The sequence below is a fragment of the Struthio camelus genome, chromosome 4 (genome assembly GCF_040807025.1).
Source record: "Struthio camelus isolate bStrCam1 chromosome 4, bStrCam1.hap1, whole genome shotgun sequence".
NCBI classification, from domain to species: domain Eukaryota; kingdom Metazoa; phylum Chordata; class Aves; order Struthioniformes; family Struthionidae; genus Struthio; species Struthio camelus.
Window position 1 is genome coordinate 44,490,259 of NC_090945.1, and position 26,174 is coordinate 44,516,432.

The window sequence follows — 26,174 nt, forward strand, 5'->3', positions numbered from 1 at the left end:
ATTCTTCTTTTTTTATGAGGCTTAGCGGGGTCTCTCATATTACCAGAATCACAATCCAAAATACATGGACTGTCAATAATCTTTTCATCACACTTGAAAAGCTGACCCAAAAAATATAAGAATCATTGGCTATAAGCATCGTTTCCTAACATTGTTACAAACATAAGCCAGTTCAAGCTTAGTGACTTTGAGCTGTATTCAACATCACCTCCGAAAGCTCTTTAATTGCTTTTCCTAGATATGAACTATTTCTGAAGTGTGTGAAATTTCTTTAAATCATTCTTCTCCATTAATTTTAGCATTTTTTCTTAAATCAGAAACATCTGCTTTTGATCTGCTATAAAATTGTTCTTTCTTTTTTAGACAAAGTATGCTGGAAATCACCCAGATCCTCTCTTGTTTTACAGCTCATAAAAACTTAAAGTCTGTTACCAGTTCTTTAATTTTCCCTCAGTTTTCAATGGTTATTCCTGCAAGACATGCCTTAGATAACTACAAAAAAATCTGCTGCTGATGAAAGTGTCTATTTAAAACAAAAATCATCAAGCTTTCTGAAACTGAACTTTCAAATTAGGCCATAAATTTTAGAGCTCCATTCAACAAAAGAGTTTAGTCACCTGGTTATGCTTTTAGGCAGATGAGCCTATGTGACACTGATTTTTTAAAATTCTTGTCATATGCTCCCTGAACATAGCTTGGTCCAAAAATCTCTTAAATTCTTACTTTTTTTGCAAACATTCACATGCACAACTAGTCTTGTGCCAAACGTACGAATATGCTGGGTGCCTAAATCAGAGGAGGCATTCTCCTACCTATCTTAGTCGTGCTAGCATTTCCTGAGCATTCTCATCAGTTGTGCTTCCCAGCAAACAAACTGCGGGTGATGGTAAAAGCCACAGTAGCCAAATTAGGCCACTCCCCATAGGCAACACTGATTTTTTTTTTTGATACCATTCTTTGAGGGTCTGATTTTTCCTGAAACATGTAAGAAGTTGCAGTACTCTGGTCAAGGGACATCAGGTTTAAAATTAGACCTTACTATATGTAGTCCTGCAGTATAGATCTGTATACATCTGCACACTCCATGGATCTCAATCATGTCTAAAACACAAGACTCATTGTCAGATCCAGCTCCCATAAAGAGGCCAGCATCCTTATTCCCAATGCCCTAATGGAACAGGAATAAAGAAAGTTTTGGTCCTTCTAGTTCCACCTAGCTTAAATAAGCAGGAAATTCAAGCATGTGAGTGAAAAGGGAGAGGAAGAGCAATGTCTTTTAAATACATTCCAAATACTGACAATCAGGGGACCTGGACCATCAACAACGCTACAGAGGATATCTGCCCCATATAATAAATATTGCCTAAGAATCTACTAGTGCAATCCCAAGCTCCTTCCAAATAAAGCTAGACTTTAGCATGTCACTTGAAATTCAAAGAGCAGATGAACAGAATTGTAAGTTTAACAGTGATACAAGCTTGTTGGCCTTGTATACGTATTAACATGGCAGCTTAGAAGAGGATAGATCAATTGGACCTGTATTTTCAACAGCCCACAAACTGCTGAGATGCTGTGGGCAGACATAGTATGAATTTCACTGATGAAATTCAGTGACAAGTTTCAGGCATTAAAGAGAACTTGCTAACATAAGCAATACCCACTAGAGTCACTACAACAGCGTATCTGATTATCTCACTGCAATACTTGCAGTAAGAGTAACGATTATACAGCTGAGCCCGAAATCTGTGCGTTCATAACAAGAAACATGAGTTCACTACAGCATTACGTCAGCTCCACTTTTGCACAAGAACCAAAGCGCCCACTTTTTGTTGCCGCTAGAGAGACGTAACTAAAACCTGCCATCCCCAGAACTAGCAGCAGAAGCACCGCACAAACCATGAGCGCCGACAACGAGCAGCGGCCCGAGCGACGGCCGCCCGCCAACGGCCGCCCGCCAACGGCCCTCCCTTCGCGGCACCGCAGCGGCCAACGGAGGTGCCCCTCCAGGCCAGCCGCTGCAGGCGGGCGCACGCTGCCCTCACTCCGCCTCTTCCCGCGAGGCTCTGAGCCGGCCCCAGCGCCGTTCCCGTGACTCGCAGGCGCCCTCCACACCGCCCGCGGCTCCCACCCTCCACCCCCGGCAACTTCGAGCCCGCCCGCCGCATCACTAACCTCATAAGCAGCGCTGTCGTCGCTGCCGCGCCGCGCCACGGTCGCAGCGAGCAGAGGCCGCACGCTGGCCCCTGTCGCTGCCGAGTGAGGCTTCCGCCTGTTCGCTCGCTCGCTCGCTCCTCGCCTAACTCCGAGGCCGCCACCACCTGCGCGTCAACCCCGCGCAGGCGCTCCCCGCCCCACGTGAGGCCCTGGCCCCGCCCCCGGCTGCCGCCTCGGGAGAGCGGGAGACGCCCTGGCGGCGCGCGGCCTCGCGGTCTGGGAAGTGGAAGTGGGAGGTAGGTAGGTACGTACGTACGTACTCAGAGGTGTTAAAGGGAGCAGTTTGGTCTCTCTTCTTGCTTTCTGTAATGTACAACGTCATATTTGGAAGGGAAGGTGTCTGTACTAACGGTGACGCTGGTAATTTTGAGGGTTAGAGTTTTGTTTTTTTTTTTTTAAGTGTCATAAGCGTGTAGGTGTTCTGTTTTGGGCAGCTAGTGTGCAGACTGTCATAGCTTACTATTTTTGGCTGAAGTAGAATCCTAGGTAATTGCTGTTTTGCAATAGTAATTGTGTTATACTACCTAAGAGGACTCTGAAAGAGCTAGGACAGTTCTAGGAATGTAAAAAGAGCGCTGCAAGCCTAGCATAGTTCACTGGTGACATAGAGGACTGAGAACTACTGCTCTCTAGGCCCAAGACTTTTCATTTTCTGCTGCAGACAAACCACCAGAAAGTACAAGTATGAAGTATATTGATGGGATAGTGAAGAAGGTCTTCATTGCAGAATTTTACATTCACTAAATAATAATGTGCCTGCTGTTCCTAGAAACTATGCCCATAATACCTTTCACTATCCAATGTCCCATTCAAACCCTATTCTGTTCTTTAAATGCCTTCTCTTTCATGTGATTAGCCTTCTAGCACTGCATACATTCCACCATTTAAAAGCTTTCCTTTTCGCAGTCTGATCATGGAGTTACTTAAAAAAATTTCAAACAACTCTAAATAGGAAGCATATAGAAGTAGATTATGCAATATGATCTTGCATTGTGGTATTCTTGTTCTTTCCAGTCTGCTACCACGGTTTTTTGTTTTCCTTTCCTTCTTATTTTTTATTTTAATTAGCAACTTGAAATCAAAACAGGGGTTACTGCTATGAAAGATATTCAAATTTATGCAAGGTGGGTTTTTTGTGATAATGGCTGCAAGATGGTAAGCCATCACGCCACATGCTCCCGCATGTTCATCCAGAAAGGCAAAAAGCAGCTGGCTGTAGCCCTTCCAAGGCACAGTTTGCCAGTTCTAAAGTCATCCGAGTACGTGCTATGGCCTCCTGTGTACACATACTGTGCTCAGAGCCCTTCTCAGAAACAGGGCAGAACTTGACCCAGGCAACCGTAAGAGCAATTCACAGGCAAATAAGTGCCCAGAGTTTCTTCTGTAATATAAATACAGACTTGAGAGTTGTCAAAGTTATTTTTGACTCATACATCCTCCAGTGAGTCATTGTGTTAAGGTTCTTACTACCGTATCCTTCCTTTTATCATGATGAATAAGTTTTTACGCTTGCTTATAAGCTCCTCCAGAGAGTGTAAGTTCTCTTCGGTTTTCTGAAGACACTGCAGAACAATAGCTGGAGCTTATTTTACCAATAATGTGAATTTTGTTTGTAATTAATGTGTGACTGATATGCTAGATTCTTGTTTTTAGGAAAATGAATAGACTAATTTGATACTAAATCATTTTTTATTTCTCACTTGAATTAAATCATTCTTTCTTCAAAGTATATGGATTTCTAATTAGAAATTAATTATGGCTAGTTATTTTTATTCAAGGTTTCCATTAGTACAATATTGAAATTATCAGTTGCAATGCCTAAGCCTAAACAGTTCATAGAGTAGAACAGGGAGAAGTTTGAAAAAGAACCTTTAGCACTGGTGAGAAATGCCACCAGCAGGAAGGACTTCAAGAAGAGGGACTGACCCCTTCTTACTCTTACAGAAAAGAAGCAAGCCTCTCCAAAGAAGAAAAACAGGTAACAAACTGAGAGAGGAGAAAATTAAACAGGAACAAAAATGGGAAATTCTAAACAAAAAGAGAGCAAGTAACCAGGTGTCCAAATCAGTAATAAAATTCTCACCCTGTTATTAGGTGAGAATTGATTAAAAAATTAAACAGAGGGAGAAACAGAAAAAGAGAATGCTGAGCCTCTCACTTTTTATCCAGTCCACCATGAAATCAGGACAAATTATTTTTTTTTTAATTCCTCTTGCAAAAGCTTTTACTTACTTGAACTGTTCACACATCTTTTACTTTTCTGTCTTTAGTCTAAACAAACCAGTTCTTTCTGTCTTTCTGAGTTATTATTTCTGCTCTCTTCTATGCTCTCTCCAGCTAGTCCATGTTGTCTTAAGGTGAGATGGCCAAAATGACTTGTAATGCAATTCTCCGGTGTTCCCCCCCACAAAAAACAGGATAAGCTCCTACCCTAGAAATGATTCACACCTCTGAGCTGCTGCGTCTTGAAAAAAATATAAAAGTGAGATTAGGTTCAGCATGTTCACTCTGGAACACAAACAACGGATTAGTTTTGCTAAGCATTACATGGAGAAATGTATGTTGCATTTCCCTGTTGAAAACCTTGCCTCTTGCCTTAGAGTGGGGTGGAAGGCAAGGACAGCCAAGGGACCTTCACAAGGAGGAAGGAGTTGAAATGTCCTCTTCTGTTGAACGTTTTGTCTCAAGACTCTGTCTGTCATGGCTTTTCCCAGAAAGATTCATTAAAACCAGAATTTAGTTCAGTAATCGGCTAAATGCTTTCCTCATGTTCAATGGCCAGGAATTAGCACAGAATCGTGAATTTTCCTCTACTAACTTAGGCCCTGTGGTCCCTAACCACTAAAGGTTTTGACACGAGCAGACTAAAACATTGTAAGCCTGTAAATTTAATCCATTTTGGGTTGTACTGAAGATTAACTGTATTGCATTTTAATTACTTATCCCAGCAAGAAATGTATGTGAAACGAGAGTCTGCGAAAGAGAGGCTTAAAATGTTCTCATATTCTTATCACTGTTTAAAACTATTAATTATCAGGAGTCTACATCCCACCCTAGCTTCTGTTGCCATCTTCACCACCTTGTATGTGCCGTCTTCCAGCTGGCCAGGTCCGATTCTTTACAGATCATTTTGCTTAGCTGTAAAATGGGCTATGTTCCCCAGCCATCCTCACAGAGCACTTGAAATACAGAGGTGTAAAGCAAGTACTCAGTATGATTATATAGAAAAAGATGATCTGCCATAGCCCTCAGGAAAAAGGAAAAAACAAAGATATGGCAGTCTGAAGCCCATTAAGATTTTCATGTTTCACAAGCATACAGTCTATGAAACTCTTCCAACTGTCTATAAGGACAGACATGTAATCTCTATAGATAATAAACACTGACATGCAGAAGTTTATATTAAAATCAGTACTGCAGAGCTCCTACAAACCCAGAGATGGTTCTTAATGATTAGACAAGTTGCTAAGATATTGAGGCTATGAAAGAAATCTTTTTTTTTCTTCTTTCCAAAGTCTTCCTAAATTGTAATAAGAAACCTCCGACTTTTAATAAGCGCTACAAAGCATGTGATGGATATAGTAATAAAAGCAATAAAATTAGAAGTCTAAAACTCCTGTCCAACTATTTCAGTAAAATAAACTCTCTATACTGACACCCCATCAGGATAGCGGTAGCCCATGTCTTCCGTTCATGTTGTACTAGATACAGACTGTTTCTGTATGTCTATTTTAAATTCCTCTTTTTGAGGAAACTGTGTTTTCTCTTTTCTTTAATATGGTAGTAGATATCATTAATAGAAAAAAAAAAAAACAAGGTAGCAGCTATAAAAATGTGAATTTTGCTCTCAGTCTCTACAACCATTCTGCATAATTCTAATAGAACAATGTTACAGTATTTTTGCTCATCTCTTCACAGAGTCTTATAAGGTTTAATTTGTCTGAAAACATCAAGGGAGGGCCTCATCTGTACAGTTCCACTGAGACTCCAAAGATCTGTCCTCGTTACTCCAGGTAGCATATGAGGGCTATACAGCGTATTTCTATTCATGCCAGGTGGAAATATTTTATAGAGTAAGTGATGACCTGAGTGATTCAGCAGAAGGAAAAAAGGAACTAGACCACAGCTAATGCTGAAAGTAAATCATTAACACAAGTAGTTTCTGTAGGTTAACATTTCATTCTGTGACTGGCTGAATTCTGATTCTTAAAATCAACACAGCAGAACAGAGGGTGTTGTGCTATTGACTCTGTTTACTTACGTAATAATCCTACTTATTCACATATGATTAATGACTAAGTATACAGTGCATCCGTAGAACCTGAGGACGTGCAGTACCAGGCGCTGTTCCTGCTTCATTGTTACCTTGGAGCCTAGCATACTTGATATCAGCTTGATTGGATGGTTTCTCTCAGTTCTTTAAAATAGAATTCAAGTTGACTATAACAATCTTAGTTTACTGAACTGTTAGCTTTATTCTAGGAAAGTTGCTATTTTGATCTCACCGGAACTTGGAGACTTGTATCAAAATGTATTGTGGAGACTATGTGAGTATAATAATCTGTTCTCTGCAATCTTTCAAAATTCTTTTCTGCTCTTGGGTTGCCACACATGTTGGGAGCCATTTTCTTCTACCGGTAGAAATTAGTTTACCTCTGATGAAGTTAATTTACTTGTTGTTTATGTCTAATTCTGGGATTATTGCAGTATATACAAAGTATCTGAAATGAAGAATAAAATGTACAGAATTAACAGTTCTAGTCTCATAATTTTAGGCCTTTCAAGACAAAAAAAAGATCTTTTACCTGTTTTTGAGTTTCCTGCACTTCCATGTAGCTGTAACACAGACACAAAATTGTATACCATCACCAAATGGTATTAAAAATAAAAATATGAGTTGTTCAGATGATACTGATGCATGCTGCTGTTTTGGTGGTTATAAATTTTTACAGTGCACATTTTGTGTAATTACATGAAGTAACTATATAATTTCATCATTCATAAGCATTTCTTTTTGCTGGCAATGCATTACATTCTAAAAGTGACAGATATTTTAAAGTTAAAAAAAAAAATGCTTCCTCTATAAGGGCCATAACTCAGGGGAAGCTATCAATTATTGTTCCTAGCTAATATTTTATAGCAGTTGAGTGAATGATTCCTTCCTCGTCAAGAAAATAAATGTTCATACTGCAATTTTAACTCCTTATTCTAAAAGTTACTATAGTTATTTTTTCTGACAATAAAAGAGGAAATTGCTTTCTGCGCCTGGCAAACAAATAATTATGTTCTTAGGGTCATTCTTGTTCTTTTAATTATTATTAATAGGAGTAATGATTTATTCTTCTTGTATGCTTTCTGCATGTGCATTCCCAATTAATTTACGGCTCAATGCAGAATTTTCTAAAGGATGAGCATTTTTTTGTTTACTTACTTTATTTGAAGGCATAATTGCAGTAATCATTCTAATCTCACCAGTGAAGTATTTGTTCCTAGAAAACTATGTTGCATATATTTATTTTTCAGAGAAATAGGTATTGAATCGGTTTTAATAATGTGTTTAGTTTTGATGTAAGATTTGGCATCTTGCATTGCTTACTAGACCTGAGCCCAGTTAAGAAATGAAAAGGGATTTTTTTTTCTTCTTTTGCTGTTTTTTAATCATTTAATTACTATGTTATCGATATATTTCTGATAACTAAAGCAAGGCAGGAAGAATTAGCTTGCCTGATAAAGCTGGTAGATTTTAATTACTATATTATTAGCATATTTCTTATATATACTAAGTTATTAATTACATTGTTATTAATGTATTTAATTACTAAATTAAAGTAGTTCAATTACTAAAGCGAGGCAGGAAATCCAGCAGATAAAAGCTAGTAGATTCATTTCATTTTGAGAAATTAGGGAGTTCAGTTTCATTTCTTCAACTGATTTATCAAGACTAATTTTATTTAAATAATTGATACTGCATCTGTATATGATATATTACCTGGTATTAATGTTAGTACATTATAACATAGTTTGTAGAAGAAATAATATCACTTTTATGTCATTAAAATTGGTAGATCTATTTGTAAGACAATAATATTACGATGGTTTGATAGTATTATGAAAAAAATCTAATAGATTACATGTTTATGCTTAACTGTGGAAGATATTTACATTAGTATTTTAGCCTTGCTTTAATGTAGTCACTGTGTGTTAGTCAGCCCTAAGGACCTCTTTACCGGAGAAGGAACTGACGTTCCTAACTTTGATCCTCTGAACTACACCAGAGTAAATGGTGTGAATATCATCTTTCCATTCCTTGCACTTCTAAATATGCAAGGACCTACTGGTTAACCCTTTAATTATCAATCGCAGAAGTAAAAGAGTAGCCAGACAAGTGTAGACAATGGGGTGCAGCTTAATCTCAAGAAAGACATCGACATCTGACTACAGGCTTTAGCTGAAAAAGTACGGTGAGGTTCTCAGGTTAAGTAAATTGTTATTCTTTATTTCCTTTTTCTCCATGACTTGTGGGATGAGAAGGGAGAGAAGGCATGAAATAGTTCAGCGGTTCCTAACGAGTGAAGCAGACTTGCCCACAGAGGTATCAACACAGAACGGGGAGATGTCGTGCAAAGCCCAAGCAGACATGCCCCTCCCGATGTCCGCAGGTTCCTCAAGATTGAGTAGGTCATGGAACAATGGATATTTTCTCAGATGAGTCTCAGCAACAAAACAGCTGGAAATCACTGATCTAGAGCATTAGCAAATCGCAAGCAAAGAAAAAGCAGGGCTTACACAGAGACAGAGTGATGAGGCTGAGTCACGCTGACATCTTGTCTGCTCTCCTTACGCACAGCCTCAGATTGAGAACTGAGTTTAAAAGCACAGTGTAGCTCCAAATAAATTTTCAGGAAATCACAGTATATTAATATAACGTTGGTTTAGAAGCATAAAGAAACATAAAAAAGGAAATAAAGTGTTGCTTTCAAAATTATTAATTGATTCTTTAAGATGATCTTCTTTATATTTGATATTATACATACATACTAGTTTTTGCATATGCCACATATGAATGACTGGATGGGAGGTTACCTTGACTGGAATCCACAAAGATTAGGAATGAGGTGTAGAAAAAAATCACTGCAGCAGTTCTGCCAGATTCAGCAGCATAGTGTGGCTGAATCGTACAGAAAATGGCTCAGCACAGTACATGCAGAGGTGAAGCTACCAGAAATTCGATCAGACCTCCATGTCCTTTCTAAAATACATATTCAGAGAAAGATGGCAGCTTTTGGAGGAAAAGAATGAATGTGTTGTGTTTAAAAGTATCCCTTTCATTACTGTATCGTATATTTTTCGAAGGAAGTGTACCATCTGTAACTTTCACAGTAAGTCAAAATGAATTGTGGCATTTTTTATTAAATGATAAAGTTGCACGGAAAAGATATCTCTGTAAAAAGCACAACTAACTCATAGCATAATTAGCCTTTAGAGCAGGCATTTTATTTTAGTAGATATTCCCTCTTGGAAACATTCAGACTAAGGAATCTGACTTTGATTGTTTGTTATCAGCAGAATGACTTACTGAGCAAATATTACTGGAAGGTTGTTCACACTTTAGATTGCTTTTTCCGTCACAAGACTGAATCGTCTGAACTTTACACATTATAATTTGATAAAAGCAGCCTAAGCTTTTACTGATACTTTTGTTGAACTGCTTGCAGCTTTGGTCAGTGGTAGGAAAAGCTACAACTTCCTTGCTCTTGTGCAGAAGTACTGTGCAAGTATTATTTTTCAGATTTACTACAAATTTTACAGTCCTTTTCCAATCTCTGTCTTTCTTTTGATTCATTCAGCTAACACCGTGCAAACGTGTTCAGTTTTCACATCTACTTTGGAATCAGTTTCTTTTAAAAGAGTTAAATGCCTGTGTGCAAGCAAACACAGTTATGTAGGTATAAAGTGTCCAGCTGGACCATCTCTGTGGAATTACATCTGTGTTCTTGTAGATGAAGGTATCTTGACATCAGAAAGAAGACTGGGTGTTAAAATCATTGAATCCCCCTCTGGGGACTTACTTGCTTTAGGTACTTGGATACTTTATGTGAAAAAGCAAGATATCCCTGATTTTCTTCCTTCTGGATAATAGATATGCTTTTCTTTAAGATACCGCAGAAGAAAGATGGTATGAAAAGCATTTCTCCGTGTTCTTGTTTAGCATCTGGTCTCAGCTAACCCAAAAAATGACCAAATTGCTTTCAGAAATAACCAGAACTTTGCTCATCTGCTCCCTGAAGGCATTTTCTTTCTAAGGCAGAAAGCCAAGCCGTGCTGAATGCTATCTTTCTAAAGAGTGCTCTAGGAAAATGGTCTACATGGACTATTAGAACCTGGATATCAAAATTAAACCGGTATTTTATATTACAGGGTTCTTTGTACTCTTTCAGTGGAGCATACCAGGCGTTTTCCCTCTGGTTTATTCAGAAATTGAGGCTTTATTTCTTTACATTTGCCCATCCTTCTGTCCCTACCAGTAACTTTGAACTTGTTAATTAATTTCTGTCGAACTAACAGAGGAATGGCAGTCTGTTCCAAGTTTTGTGAAAACCAGCTGCTCAATGGAGGTGAGAGATCCAAATTGTTCTTCCACTTAGAAAAATACAGCAGTTAAGTTTAAACTTTGAGTTTAAACTGATTTACTTTATTGGCATAGCATTAGCCAAGCAGTACCTGCATAGTATGGACTAAACCACAGGGCAAGCCATCTTTTACCTATCCAGTGGTAGACTTGGTAAGCACCTGACAGATTGTGAATGTAGGTGGAGAATCAAGGAGAGAAAATTAACTGATGTTTTGGTAGGAGGAATTTAGTAGGCATATAGAGTCAAAAGAATCTGTAAGAAAACAGTTGTTACTAGTTTCAGTGCTTTCAGAACAGCTTGTTAAGTTACAAAAACATATTGCAAAACAGGCACCAAACTAATATCCACAACATTTGTGTTCTTGCATCCAGACTGAATAACCAAATGTGACTTTGTTCAGCCTAAACCAATAAATGAGACCTTTGTGTGCACCTGTGACAGTGAATATTTTTGAACGCAGACAACTTGAAGGTACAGCTCAGTAAATTAAAGTGTCCTTACTGCTGTGTGTAACGCACGTGTCTGAATATGTGCACAGAAAAATATGGGCCATATCCACAGAAAAATGGCTGAGCTGTGACATGGTTCATTATGACAACGGTGGGAACATGCAGTGTATTAGTAATGAGGATACCTGAAGCATATCTGGGTGAAAGAAGAGTTAGGACCTGACCAAAGTTATATCATCAACTTGTGCAAAACAAAGTTTTACCAACTTTGGCAGAATTATGCACTGTTACACCGACTGAGGATCTTGCCCATATTTCTTCCATATGCTTTATAGATCACTACTTCCTTAAAGCAAGGTTTGGTTGTTTTTTGGTGGCTGGTTTTTTTTTTTTTTTTTTCAGAAGGACTATATTTAACCATGAAAGAGCTGAATAATGAGCTGTCTACACTGACATTGATCTGGTTCCAGGTGCTTGCAAGTTCAGTCCTGCATTCAGTTTCAATATATGTTAATGTCCCTTTGGGAAGGTGTAGTTGCATTCAGATATTGGAGAAATAATAAACACCTTAGTTATAGGATCTTCCCTCGATTATTATAAATACAAGCTATTTAGAGGAGGAATATTTTTTGTGTGATTGATTTATGATTGGTGAAGATAAACCACCTTGCTGTAGCTCCCATCCGTAAATTGTAATTAGGCACACTTAATGTCCACAGGCAATAACTTTCACTTCTGGGCAAGTATCACAGTCTGTCACTGCTAAGAGTCTAATCTCTCAGACTCCACGCTCCTTATACCTTTGCTGATCTGCCTTTCAGAAAATGAAAATGCATAAATGAATTACTCCTGAAATTCAGTCGTCATATTTTGATAACGCGCGCAATTCTTTACCACCGTAACAACCCAAATAATCACAATATGTACAGCAGAAAACAGATGATCTGTGATAGAAGTGTCAGGTCTGTGCCTGATCCTGCAAAAGGTGTAGCGCTGTTGTCAAAGTATATAACTGGAATTGGTGTGCACCTCACAGGACTGACCCCCAGAGTGTTATACAGGTTTCTTTATTACTCTGTCCCACGTCACTGAGCCAGTGGGTGCTTAATTTGCTTACTTATTTTTAAAATACTCTTGGAATAGTTTCTGTTAATTTTTGGCTTTGGAGAAAACTTGTCATGGAATCGTTCTGATTGGAAGGGATACTAGGGGGTCATCTAGCCCAGCCTCCTAATCAGATCAGGGTCAACACTGATTTCAGACCAAGTCAGTCAGAGGTTTGTGCAGTCTGGCCCTGAAAACCAAGGACAGAGATCCCACGCCTCTTCAGGCAACTCGTTCCACTGGTCATTTACCCTCATATTTAAAAAAAAAAAAAGAAAAAGAAAGAAGTTTCTCCCCTGTTTTAGTTTATGCAGACTGCCTCTATTTCTCCTGCCGTGCACCTCAGTAGAGAGCCTGGATCCATGTTCTCGATGTCTTCCCCATAGGAACTGGGTGACTGCTGTTGGGTCCCCCCCTTGAAGCTGGGCTGAGTCCCTTACCTTCACCTCACAGGACAACTGCCCCAGCCTCTGAGTATCTTGGTGACTTCGCTGAATTTGCTTCAGTTTATCCATAAGCTATCCTCACTTTCCTCAGCAAGGTGTCAAACAGTCTGTGCCTGGCAGTTTTGCGCACTAAGGCCAGGATCCAAAGCTCCCTGAAGTCAACAGAAGGAGCTCCACTAACAATAGCCATGAGATTTGGATAAAGTCCTAGTGCTAAAAATGTTAAGTGATCCAGAAATGTCCCTGTTCTTCTTAACTTTCAGAATCATAGTTGTGTTTTACTTCTGGGGGTAGGTTAGAGAACCATTTAATTTAGAGAAAACAAATTTAGTGCAAGTACCTCCGAATTTTCCTCTGACATCACCAAGACAACCACAACACAGCTTTCACTGTTGCAGTTTTAGCTTTGCCATGAAATGCAATTTTTGCACATGGCAAGTAGCAACATAATGTTGGTGTGGGCATGAGTCTTAAATCTTTTTTGTTCCCATGTTTAGCTATCTTTCTGATTTTAACAATTTTCTCTTTCACTACCTATGTAAGTTAGTTATTTTGTGCTCCAGTGAACCTCCGAATCACTTTTATTTGAAAAAAGCAGACACAGAGCATACTCAGTTTTTAGTCTGGAGAGGTAATACTACCTTAAACTATACGAATAAGTATACAGTGGCTGCTGATAAATAGCGACTTAGAATGGAACTTTCCTACAGAGGAAAACTTTCACATTTGTTAAAGCCAGGGTCGGAGGAAGCACTATGGTCCAGGCCTGCCGTCCTTTGAGAGCAGGAAGAAGTCTTTCATTCTTTAATGTAATGTGATGAGGGTCTTAAAATAGCTTCATGGACTAAGGACATACACAATTATTGAGGTATTGTAGCAGATATTCTCTTTCTAAAATTTTTCTCATAAAGCCAATTTCAGCTGAATTCATGTTAAAAGTAATTACCAGAAAAGTTCAGCTTAGTAGTGTCTTTTCCTACAGAGCAAAAGAAATGTATTCAGTCTGTAGATCAAAGGCTGGAATTTAATTTTTAGTATTATAAATTATAACCTGCAAGTGCTGAATTATGATTAAATAGTAACAATTTCAAGAGTTCGGTTCTTAAGAAAGGGAAAGATTATCAGTGGAGTTCTAGCTTTTTTTTTTTTTTTGGTCTTAATCCATTATTTGGTTGATCCTGTTCTCCTTGTGAATTTTTTTGTATCTATTCTATAGCAGGCTAATGCTCAAGGTAACTTGCACTGTGCTGATTTTTGTTGAGGGTTACCACCACCCTGGTTGGGCACATCAGTAATTCTTTACCTTGTTCCTATCTAGGGCGGCTCGTAATAAAAGGACAGGCTGTTTTTCCCTCTTGCTTTTTTTAGCTGATGATCCACAGTAATTCTTGATGCTCTGTCTCAGCAGTTACCACCTCATGTTTTCTGTTTTGCAGAGGAAGCTGTAGTGATTCTGCAGGTTTTTATTCATTGTGATTTATGATGTGCTCTTTGGTCCTGAAAAATATTTTAGACTAATCTTCAGGAGTTACTGTAATGTGATTTCTGTCTCAAAGCTGTTGGAACTTGATGATGGTACCAGAGTTATGCCTATTCTAATAATTCATCGTGATCGATGGGGAGTTGTTCCTTGAATTATTCAGAACCCTGTTGGATATTTCATTCACTGGAGGCTGTTTAAAGGTTTATTTCTCCTCTACATAGGGAGATTTTTTTCTTTCAGATAAATTTCACTTGAGTGATCATGATCATGGATACTCTGGTGGATATTTGGAAAAATCAAATGTATTTTTTAAAATAAACATTCAGAAAGAAAATTTCAATGGGGGAATGACTTAATGTCCCTGTATAGTGACCATCTTAAGGTATATAGAAGAAAAGTCAGGAGATCATATTATTCATTTCCCTCTGCTTTTCAGAACTTAGAGGAAAAAAAGATGTCGTGCCAACAAAACAGAATTGACCATGGACTCAACATTGACTGGGCTATCTTCATTGAAAATGAACAAAGTGAAATAGCAGTATGTGCAACTAAATGCCTACGGTTCTGGCCCCTCTGTGCAGACTGACACTGTTGCTAGCTATGCATCTCCTAGGCACACTTAGACAAGCAAACTCTGTATAGCAGTGTTTTTTGGAAGTAGCATTTTGTACCCTGGGATCTAGATTCTGGAAGCAGAGCCCCAGCTATTGCGGGCTAACTATTGCTTTGACCTATTTTCTCATTTTCTTGAACGCATCAGCTGAGCAAATGAACAGTTGTATCCGCAGGCACTCCTACAATGCTGAAGATTGCAACAGACCCTTGCAAAATAAAATGCCTACCACAACCTCCTGTCTTCTCTCTCAGTACAGGACATTTCTGCAAGTGTACAATCTTGATCAGCAACTTAAAACTATACCATCTCTTTCATGCTTTCCCTCTCCCCATAAAATTATGGAAGAGAGCATTAGAACAGTTTCTTGCTTAGAAAAGCCACCTCCTGGATTTGTACATTGCTTTTTAAGCCAGTTTTTGCCTCCTCATCTGCTGTGCAGTATCTTGTCAGCACGGGACAGTACTGCTGCCTGCCACCATGGCGTTAAGGCTTGATGCTCTGTGATAAGTGCATAGCTTGTTCATGCAGGATTTACCTCGGAGAGGCGACACTGCAGCATCTGAGAATCGATCCCTGTCTCTACTTACCGTCTACCAAAAAATTTCCTTCGCTTTGCCTTCAACAGTACGTATCACTTGGCTCTCTGGAGTTCTTTGATACTGGATAGGAAACATACGGCTAGAACATACAGCAAGCAGTAAGCTGTCAGTGTGCATAAATAATCATACTGAACTCAGACCCAGAATTACCAAAGTTCAGCTCTAAAGGTTTGACTCCGACCTGTTTGTGTACATATTTCAAAAATTCATTGAAAACAAATGGTTAATAAAGGTTAATCAGTAATAAGCCCTTGGAGATTTTGAAATTAAATGCATCAAGTGAGCCAGAATGCTTCTGCGGGCTTGTCACAGACTGAAATTACAGAAATGGTCATAGGATAAACCTGACACAGGTTGTGGCGGAGCAGAACTTTCTAATTGTAAGATGGGGAGTCACCGTAAAGCAGCAGAGTACTTTCTTAAAGGTACAGGCCATAGTAACATTAGCACTGCACTGTGCCAGCAGCGAGGCATCATTAGTAACGCAGGAACTCCTGAGGATGCTGCTAGCACACGCTGTAAAACCGAGCGCGCCGATGAGAGAACTGCTTTATACTGCTCGAGTGTTGAATCTGCCAAGAGACCAGTCAGAAAACCCCAATGTAAGCTACACTGAAAATCCGTACCGGAAACAAAAAAAAAAAAAATCCGTACTCTGACACAAATGTCTGCATAGGAAAAAAAGACTATGTCAAGTAAAACGTACATACTGTAAGACACTATTAAACAAAAAGATGAGGGGTTCCCCCCAAAAGATTTGTATAAAAATCTTGTATTTTACTGTATCTTCTACAAGGTTTACCTGAAGCTTCATATTTAATTCGATTCAGCTTAACGGCATCTTTAATTAGATCCTGGCTAGCAGATCGGTATTTACCAATTTGGATTTAATCTGCTGACTGTGAGCCTGAACCAGTGAGATGGTGAATGCTTTCTAAAAGCAATTCTTCTGAATCAAGAGGGATTTGAGCACAGACAAATATCCATTATTTTGCCTGAAAAATAAATTAAAAGGACTGTGCTGAGTTTTTTGGTCAAATTATGTATAATTTGCCTAAATATGTGTGTTTCAAACTAGTTTTTGCTATGATCAATCCTCCCACCATATTCTAACAAATATTTATTCTTGCAAGGCCTTTTTTATTTTGACTGTTCCATGAATAAAGATTTCTATCCCCAAATCATTAATGCCTGCCTCCATTCTGATTAAGAGGTGATACCTGTTTGGAAAAATACATTTATAGTTATGGATGTAAGGACTATACAGGATTTTGCTGCTAAAGTATTCATTAAGTCAGTTAGTTGTGATTCCAGAGCAAGTACCATAAATGCCGAAAGGTCAGTGACTTAGTGATCCCTTTTGTGACATTACAAAATCAAGTCTGTGAAAGGATATGCTTTAAGTTAACTAATCTTTCTGGGGTTTGAACTTGTTTTCTGCTATCACAAGGGCCGAGAGCACTGGTGTTTTAAACTAGATTTGAATAAACACACAAATCTACAAATATTTTCTGATTTTTCCCCTCCCATCCTTCTGAGCAGCAAGGGCTGTGACAGGTCCAGAGAGTGCTTAAACTGAATGCCAGATGCATTTATACTTTTTACCTCTGGTATAAATTGCAGAATCAAAGTCTTCAATGTTATATGTTACTTAAATTCTGTTTGCATCTTACCATTCTTTATTATCATTCCCATCAAAATATTTTCTAGTTGCCCTAACGCAATATTTGATGCAGTTTTAGTTTTGGGTTCGTTTTGTTTTTCCTCTCAAGACTGATCAACTATTTTAAAGACAACTGAGCTACATTCCATTTGCCCTTTTTTCTTGTAAACCAAAAAACCTGCTACTAATACTGATAATGTACTTCAATATACATTTTTGATTCTGCATTCTAATAGTGTCTCCTAGCACATCTCTGCATAGTGATTTTGTTTATTAGTAAGCTTAGTAAGATTTAGGATGGTTTGTCCAGCTACCTTACTGATCAGCCACAAAGCTCATGCATTTCTGTCTCTGAGCTGTGGAGAATGGTGACTGAACTGAGGTCAACGTTATTTAACATGCTAGCACGGAGGGAAAAAAAATCAACGTGAACAGAACCTCAGGTACCATCTGGCCAAATAGAGTTTGAGCTACACGCTGCTGTAAATGATGCATGCTTAGGAAATTTCTGGTTAATGACTTTTGGAGAACATGTACTGTTAGGAATTAGGATGTTATGAGGATATGAACTCTGACTTAGTTTCTGAGGTTAAGATTTTCAGATACTACCCACCATATGCGCAAATGACAAGTGAGGCCCAAGATACAAAGAGAGTTCCCACACTAACAGATGAAGATGGGATAGTGGGTATCTTAAAAGATAAGTCTCCATTTTAGATGCAACATCATAAATCACTCTGTGAAGTTTGGCATTGTCCCATTGTTTTCTCAGTGGCCGGTATTTCTCTCTGTATTCCCAAGAGAATTTTTTCTCACTCTTTTCCTGATTATTTTTCATGAGCAACAGGGCACATTGTATTTTAAGCTAAGTTGCAAAAGTAGGACCTTATTTTTAAAATGGTCAACAAGCTGCAGAAGTATATTTGGTGAGTGTTTTCCCATTTGTATTTAAAGGCACACTGCCATATTAGTACTTCTTAAAATAACTTTTAAAAATCTCAAATTTCTGACCAGATAGTCTGTACCCCAGTTCTTAACCAGTAACAATTTATTTGCCCCTACGTTTGCTTGGTAGGTCTAAAGTAATCATGAAACATATTAAGAAATTATGTCCTTTGAACTTAGAACTTTGAACTTCCAAAAGAAACAGCTGTTGAGGACTGTCAGGGATATCTTGGGATTAACCTTACAAGATAGAAGAGTATTTTCAGAAAAAGGTTGGGAAACATGAAGTTGTGGTTACATTTTTATCAGAAAAATATATTATTAGTATTAAAAATTTATTTTTTTCCAGGTCCAACTCATACTAGAGGCAACTTCCTCAAATATGCTCTGCCTTCCTAAGGCTTACTGAAAGTTTGATTTCTCTTCCATAAATATAAAATTTGTATCCTTTTCTCTATGAAGTGGACACTGTTTAATCTTGTGATTGTTGGTTTTCAGCAGTTATATATGCAGCATTAAAGATGTAAAACACCTCAATTAAAGGCTTCTTTTTCCTTTACCAGATACAAGGAACAATTTTTCCTGCTCCAAATTTTAACCCTATTTCGGATGCCCAATTGCTAGGAGGAGCCCTACAAGGAATTAGTGAGTATCTTGACTGATACTTCCAACATGTCTTTTGTTACAGGAAACAGTCCTACAATAGCAAGCATTAAGCAAAGTAAAAGCATTAAGCAAAGTAAAAGCTCATAATTTTAAAAATATCACCACATGTCTGTTGATTCTTCAAGGTATCACAAAAAGACTCAGTGGTGATTCCAAAAAAATGATGCATTTCCATTTACAGGAACTCAGGGATGATTAAGATTCATCTAAAACTTATGCCAATGCTTATAGCGGTGAATTTTTTCCTTTAAAAAAATAAGTGATTAGAATTTTATGTTATGTCAGTACTGTGAAGACCAAAAAAGGAAAGGTTTTAAATTGTGACCTCAACAGTTAGCTATTACCAGAGAGTATGTCTTTTAAAATATCAGTCATCAGGAAATAAAAATAAATACTGTAGAAATTTTAAAGCATAGATTATCTTTCCCTCAGGAGCAACTCTTGCTTTCCGTCTATAGACCAAAAAATGTATTTGTTCACCAAAGCGTTTTTCTCTGTTCAGATTTTCGTGTTTTCCTGTTGAACGTTTTTGGTATTGCTGAGGTTCAGAATATTCATTATTTCTGATTATCTGAAACATTTTCATCATGTTAGGATTGCTGTCTGTACTGGAATTTGTATACCTCTTGGGCTTCTCATAGGGCCTCACAACACCGAATCTTGCGTTCTGTTTATTCAGTTTCTTTAATGGAAACCTGTGAGGATTCAGACTTAATGTCAAATGAAACTCCATGAAGGGTATTATTAATCAAGAACAGTCTGAAATACCTTTTTTTGATTAAGTTGGCTAAAAATAAAAAAAGTTCTACTTAAACATTTTGCTAGACTTCAAACAGTACCTTTAATGTGATGTTTCTAAGATGACAGCACAGAGCTAATTCTCTTCATTTAATGCTGCAAATACAAGTGCGTTAAACTTACTTTTCATTACTAATGAAAGTACATAGAACAAAGTTTTAGTTTCAGGACAATCTGCAAAATACAAAGTTCAGTTTCAGAGGAGTGTAAGTCTCCATAGTATTTACAAACACTGGCACACCTCCTCCCCTGACAAATTTTGCACACAACACTTATCCTTGTGATGAGATTCAGTCACATGAGTTATCCCACTGATTCCAATGGTATTAGAGAAATTAAAGAAGTTATTTAGATGTTTAAATAATGTCCTGAATCCTCCTTAGTTTTTACCGTATAGACGATATAAGCTCTACAGATTCCTAGCAATAATTATTTTCTGAAAAGTAAAAAGAAATCCTTATACACAGAGTTTCAGTAATATACCAGTTTTGTGAGTTTGATGGAAATGAATCAAATTGATATGAAACCAGAGCAGAGCTGAAAAGCTGGTATAACGGTAACTACATCATCCAGAAGAAAGAGAGCTAAACCTGCTCCTGCTGCGTAATCAGCAAATAAAAGACTTTGTCTGTCAACATGGAAAAAAGATAATTTACTGCATAACTGATTGATGAAATTCTCTTTGGAATTATTGATAATTTTGTAGCAGACGTTTAGTTACCTTCATCAGCCTCTGCTAATTAAATAATAGAGATCATAATTCTCTTTTTCTACAATTAAATTTGTGTCAAAATGGAACCTGTAAGTTAAAGACACATAATAAAATCTGCATAATCTTTAAGAGGTATAAAAGATATCTATAACAAATATACACACACACATATATATAGTTGTATATACGAGAGAGAGAGATATACACAGTTATTGTGTTCTTTTATATGTATAAAACAATAATTGGTGGAAACATGAGATATTTTGTCCTACTGCCTTGAGATGCTACCTGAACCCCATACTTTCTAGTCCAGTTCTTCTCTGTTGCAAATCTATCAAAATCAATTGATTTACGCTGGGGATACGTTTTTGCAGAAATGTCATTGAAAAGCTTAGCTATCTGAAATTACCAAGAGCCATCTTTTGGGAAGGCAGTAAAATACAAAACTGATTTTAAACAATTCAGAATATATTATTCATTTCTTTTTTTCTGATAAGCAGTCACAATGATTATAGAAGCTCAGCAGGAAGCTCTAGCCATTAAGCAAAAGATCATGGGTAACTTTCAAAAAATAGGCTCAGAAATTGTTCTTGAAATAATTTTAATTAATAATTTGTCTTGTACAGTTCCTCTGAAAATACATTGTTCACTTTTTCAGCAAATGCTCTGACTGGAAATTGTCATTGCCTTAAATGAGATCCCTAATTCTGAAATGATAATATAATCAACCTCAACAGGGCATACAAGTATGACTTCCCAGGCTCAGCCACAAATGCTACTAGTATGTCTAATTCTAATTTGATGAAGCCACTATCTATTTTATTGATGCTTTCAAACCATTGCCCTTGAGAGATGTGGTAATACATCTGATAATAGTAATACAGATTACTTGTCTATTTGCTGGTATTACACCAGCAAGTGAAAGGTACATAAGCATGGTAAATATAATTGATGTTGGTAAATACCAGTGGGATATTAATCTGCTGGGGGGGTTTTTTTGTTTGTTAGTTTGCAAGAAGTGTGGTTAATGTTCTTGAACAAAATATAAATAACCACAAATATAAATAAACAACACCACTTCATTGATTTAGACTTGTTTCCTTTTTAGGTTGTGAAAAAGACGTGTTGATTGATATCCTAACGCAGCGTTGCAATTCACAACGACTTATGATTGCAGAAGCATACAGAGACATGTATGGCAGGGTATGACAGAACCGTTTTGTACTTTCTTACTTCTCTCTCTCCTGTCTTTATTGTGGTTGGACTTCCTGTCAGGTCAGTCACTGGAAGCAAAACCCTGGCAGACAGTTGTTTGGCAACCAGCAGATAGGCACACAACTTTGCTCATATAACTGTCAATACCTCTGAAAGTCTCAAATTGTCATTTATATAGCAGTAGAATTTAAGCACCTCTGCTACACAAAAAGAAAAGGGAAGAAAAAGGCACATGAAAAGCTGCTGCTTCTGTAGCGTTCACTCAGCTCATCTGTTGACCTAGCAAGAATCTTTGGAAAGACATATTTCTTCTTGCATGTGTTTTTTGGATGTTTTATATTACTTTTTTTAAGTCTCTGGAATATATAATGAAAGAATATTCTATTTTAGTTGAAATACCAAACATAAACACCATCCCATCAAGTATATGTAGTTGGAATTTTATTCCCTCACTGATTTATGTTCTCATATCAAGCACTGACATTCTCAGACCTCTAAGCATGTAATTCTGTCCATACACGAAGCATAATACTTGTCTGAACTACTTAATATTAAATTTATAATTCCTTGAATGGTGTTTCAAAATATATAAGCTTTTATATTTTTTCTAAATGTATATTATCTATATTTTTTACATATAACAGAAGGAAAGGTTTTTTTTTTTGTTTGAACTACTGGACAATTAAGTCTGTGTCACTCAAACACATGAAAAGCGTATCAGAAGAACAGTCTGAGTTCTTAAACATATGAACAGAGACAGATGTCCTGTTTCTATTTCCAGATCTACTATTGCTAACTAAATGATTTTGGAAAAGTTGCTATCCCTGAATTTGCTTCAGTTACCCCAGCCATATGAGCGTGAAAATAATAGTAACGTCCTTTGTAAAGTCTCTTTGAAGTCTAGCGATGAAAAGTGCTATATGAAACTAGATACTATTGGAAAGATAAAGGAAAATGCTATGATTAAACGGACCGGACATGCCCATAACCATAATAGAAATTAGCTAAGCATCTTAAATAAAATCCAGTTTCCTTGGACTCTGGATCACCCTATTCCTCTTCAGCAATTGATTCATCAGAAACCTGAAAAACTAACTGCTCACTGGAAAAATGCCTTGAAGGTCAGTGCATGCTTGCTATTGAATCCATCAGTGTGAATGAGGACAGTGAGTTTGCAGAAATCCTGCCACGCAGCCATCCGCCTTAATTAGAGTTAATTAGGAACTGTTAATTTAAAAACTCTACATTAACTGCTGATTGTGGTAGTCTTTTACACTAGCAACATGAAGTAGGTATTTTCTTCTTTGGGTAGCTGAATAGTTTTTCAGAGGCAGCCTTTGGGTCATCTTGAAAACAAAATACCTTAAAACTGTGGACCTTTACATACGCTGGCACACTTAACTTGCTCTCTTAGAATTGGGGGGAAAAGACGAGATGGATGTAATCAGTATAGTGGGCTGATTTTTGTGTTGTTACTGACCTCTAGGAGATAAGGAGTCTTTGGCTATATTTGGACTGTTACAAAAATTAAAAGATATAATATTTGTGATGTTTTAAGATGCAGCCTTGAAAAGATGTGTATATTTTATATAAAACTTAAAAAAAACCTGTAACAATCACAGGTGTTCTTACTTTTCAAAGACTATAACAATGATTGAAATCAGTGGATCTGCATGATTAAAAGTATTTTTCTATCATGAAGTACTTACTAGGTTCCCATTACACATGTGAACCACACAATTTCAGTGTGCATCCTCACAACATTCCTTATGAAGTTTTAGTTGGAGAAGACTAAAGCACGTGAAGTTACCCAAAGCTGCCTATGATTGTAGAACACTGTAGCCCAGCCTTTTCAGGTCTTAATTTATCTCCTTAACCGTTGAACCATGCATCTTCCTATGATATCCATAGCAGTTGGCATTTTTTTAACCAGGCAATATCAAACAGATACTTTTTCTTCAACTGCACAAGATACCTTGCAAGACTCTCAAACACTGTAGTCAAAAAATAGTTTACAAATTTATATTTTTAATGATTTCTTCTCTACCAGTTATGTTTAAAAATCAGTCAAAATTTACAGGGGAAAAAAAAAAGAATAAATGCATAAAAATGGAGGCGCTACCATCTTTAGGTAAAAAAAAAAAGAGCTAGTTGATCCTAGATTCCTTTTCTTGAGCACACCCAGACCAGAGCAAAGGGACTTCTCCTAGTTGACTTGTAATATTTTTTTCACCAGTTGTTTAACTTACTTTCTCACAAAAATTTCCTCTAACCTTTCTCTGGAGTATTTCAATCTAGAAGAAATGAAAAGCGAAAGATAAACTCAGATTTCATTTTTAAATATTTTATCCCTAAAATAATGACTAGTAATAGAAGGGAAAGGCAAGCAAACTATTCTTATATTCCAGCAATGGGCTGGAGAAAATCTGAAGATTCTCAAACTCATGGACCCAGTCTTGTATTCACACCCACAATTTTGATTTAAATGGATCAATTAAGTACTGGGTACTCTTGGCAGCTACTCTTGATACTTCCCCTCAGAAAATCATTAAACTAATCCCACCTTTAATCACATGGAAATGGGGTTCAGTACAAATTAGTTTTCATCTAGTTCAGGAGTGAAACAGGAATGCTGAATTTTTGGACTCACCTCTGATAGTGGATATGCTGAAATGGCCAAGGCGGTTAGTGCTCCCTGCAGTTTGCTTGACTTATTCCTCAAAAGTTGTATCCCTCAAAGTCTTGCAGCAGGAACTGCTGAACCTGTGTTCTGATGTGCCGCCTCTGAACTTCTTTTGGTATGCTGATGTGTCTTCTGAACTGCTGCAGTTTACTCAGAAGATACTTCGTAACGTATCAGTGATAACACTGCATCACTTGTAATCTGTATTAATGGACTGTCCAATTATTTGTCCAATGGTGTATTAATAGCATGGACCATTCAGCAGTCCCTGCTTATGACTGGTAAACTCTGCAGGAGAAAGATGACAGACAGCTAGGCAATAATGATTTTAGCCTCCCACTTTAATATACGGTAAGCTCATCAGTCCTATACACCACCCTCTTAATTTCAATTCAGTATTGTAGCCACTGTGCATGTTCATTTTACCAAATGTAAAGTGGAACACAGTAGAAGGAGAAGTAGGTTGAAAAGAAGATCATGAATTGACTGGATGATTCAGATATACATACAGGCTTTAAGATTCCTTCTAACAATTAGCCTTCAAGGATTTCTCATAGCAGAGACAATTATGAAATGTTAATAATGACAACCTAGAGTTGTCTTTTCTTATTTTTCAATACTTCACTTTTCCTAGTTCTGATTGCAGGTAATTTTTAATTAGTATCCATTTGTGTTATTAATCCATTTTCCCACAGGCATGTTGTCAGAAGTGAAATGTCTTAATGAATTAATTTGTATTCCATGTGTGATTTAGTTGTTGTCGAATACATCTAGTGTGCATTCAGTGAAAGCTGCATATTGTTTCTTCATCATAAATCTAACTTTTTAATGTCTCCTCCCTCCTTGCTACTCTAGCTACTAATGTAATTATAGTCAGATATGTGTTCAAAGCTGAAGTATAGGCCTGTAAAGATGCATCTCAGTTTATATGATGGGAACTGTTTCCAGTGTTCCTTTAAATTCAGACTTAGGTCAGAGCATATCTGGTAGCTGTTCAGTGGTGTACCAAAAAAAAAAAAAAAAAAGAAAATCAGCGTACAAGCATCCTCTTACTCAAAAGTAGCAATAGTATAACTAACAAGCTTTTGTCATTGTTAATGTTTTGAAGGATTCTAATGGGTAAGGGGAGAGTGGGCACGGAAACTTTCCTCCTTTAGTCAACTACCCGGCAAGTGAATACTGAGGCACCTACATAGGGGAGGGGAGGTGCTTTTTATTAATCCAGCATCTGTCAAAATTGGTCAATATAATGCATAAATTGAAGCATATAACCTTCCAGTAATCCAAAGCAGATATTTTTAGGTACTGAAAGCAATATGTATCTGTAAAAAAAAATTCATATAGTGTATAACAGTGAGAAAAAGCACAAGAAATCTCCTGTGCTTTATGGGATTTGATTTCCAAATATACTTAGTTCCCATGGATTCACATAGGGAATATGTCAAGGGAAGTTACAGATGCTCTGCCCTGGTACTCAGGTTTCAAAGCCTTTATTAGGTAGTATTTGCTCTTAACAAACCCCTGAATTTTCTTTTGTATTCTAATGAAGCAAAACCCAACAAACCTACATGCTTTACTTGCTTGTGTGTCTGTAGTCATCTCACCCATATTATTAGAAGGAGTAGGTTCTACTTAAAGAAGAGATTTTTGTTGCTTAATTTTAACCAGAAGTGTGACTATTGAAATATTCCTGACTGTTTTTTTTGCCCCCCCGCCCCCTACCGTTATAAGGATTTGATAACAGACCTAAAAGACAATCTCTCTCATCACTTCAAAGAAGTCATGGTTGGCCTGATGTATCCACCTGCTTCCTATGATGCTCATGAGCTCTGGCATGCCTTGAAGGTACTTGTCTAATTCTGAATTACTTAGAGTCACAGTCACTGACTATGTTACCTAACATATGTTAAATTGATTTTTTTTGACGTTGAAATGGATGATAGACTGC

General features: G+C 37.4%; 2 protein-coding genes across 2 annotated transcripts in view; one reads left to right on the forward strand and one right to left on the reverse strand.

Moving 5' to 3' along the window:
* The window catches only part of SPOCK3 (SPARC (osteonectin), cwcv and kazal like domains proteoglycan 3), a 501,844-nt gene extending 499,481 nt beyond the window's left edge, over window positions 1-2,363 (reverse strand). The window contains exon 1 of the mRNA XM_068942432.1: window positions 2,173-2,363. The gene's annotated coding sequence lies outside the window, so the exon portion shown is untranslated. The remainder of the gene's footprint in view (window positions 1-2,172) is intronic.
* A 4,052-nt stretch (window positions 2,364-6,415) lies between these two features.
* Window positions 6,416-26,174, forward strand: part of ANXA10 (annexin A10) — a 30,350-nt gene continuing 10,591 nt past the window's right edge. Inside the window, exons 1-4 of the mRNA XM_068942436.1 lie at window positions 6,416-6,761; window positions 18,716-18,797; window positions 21,437-21,531; window positions 25,958-26,071. Coding sequence (XP_068798537.1) covers window positions 6,744-6,761; window positions 18,716-18,797; window positions 21,437-21,531; window positions 25,958-26,071 — 309 coding nt within the window. The 5' untranslated portion in view covers window positions 6,416-6,743. The remainder of the gene's footprint in view (window positions 6,762-18,715; window positions 18,798-21,436; window positions 21,532-25,957; window positions 26,072-26,174) is intronic.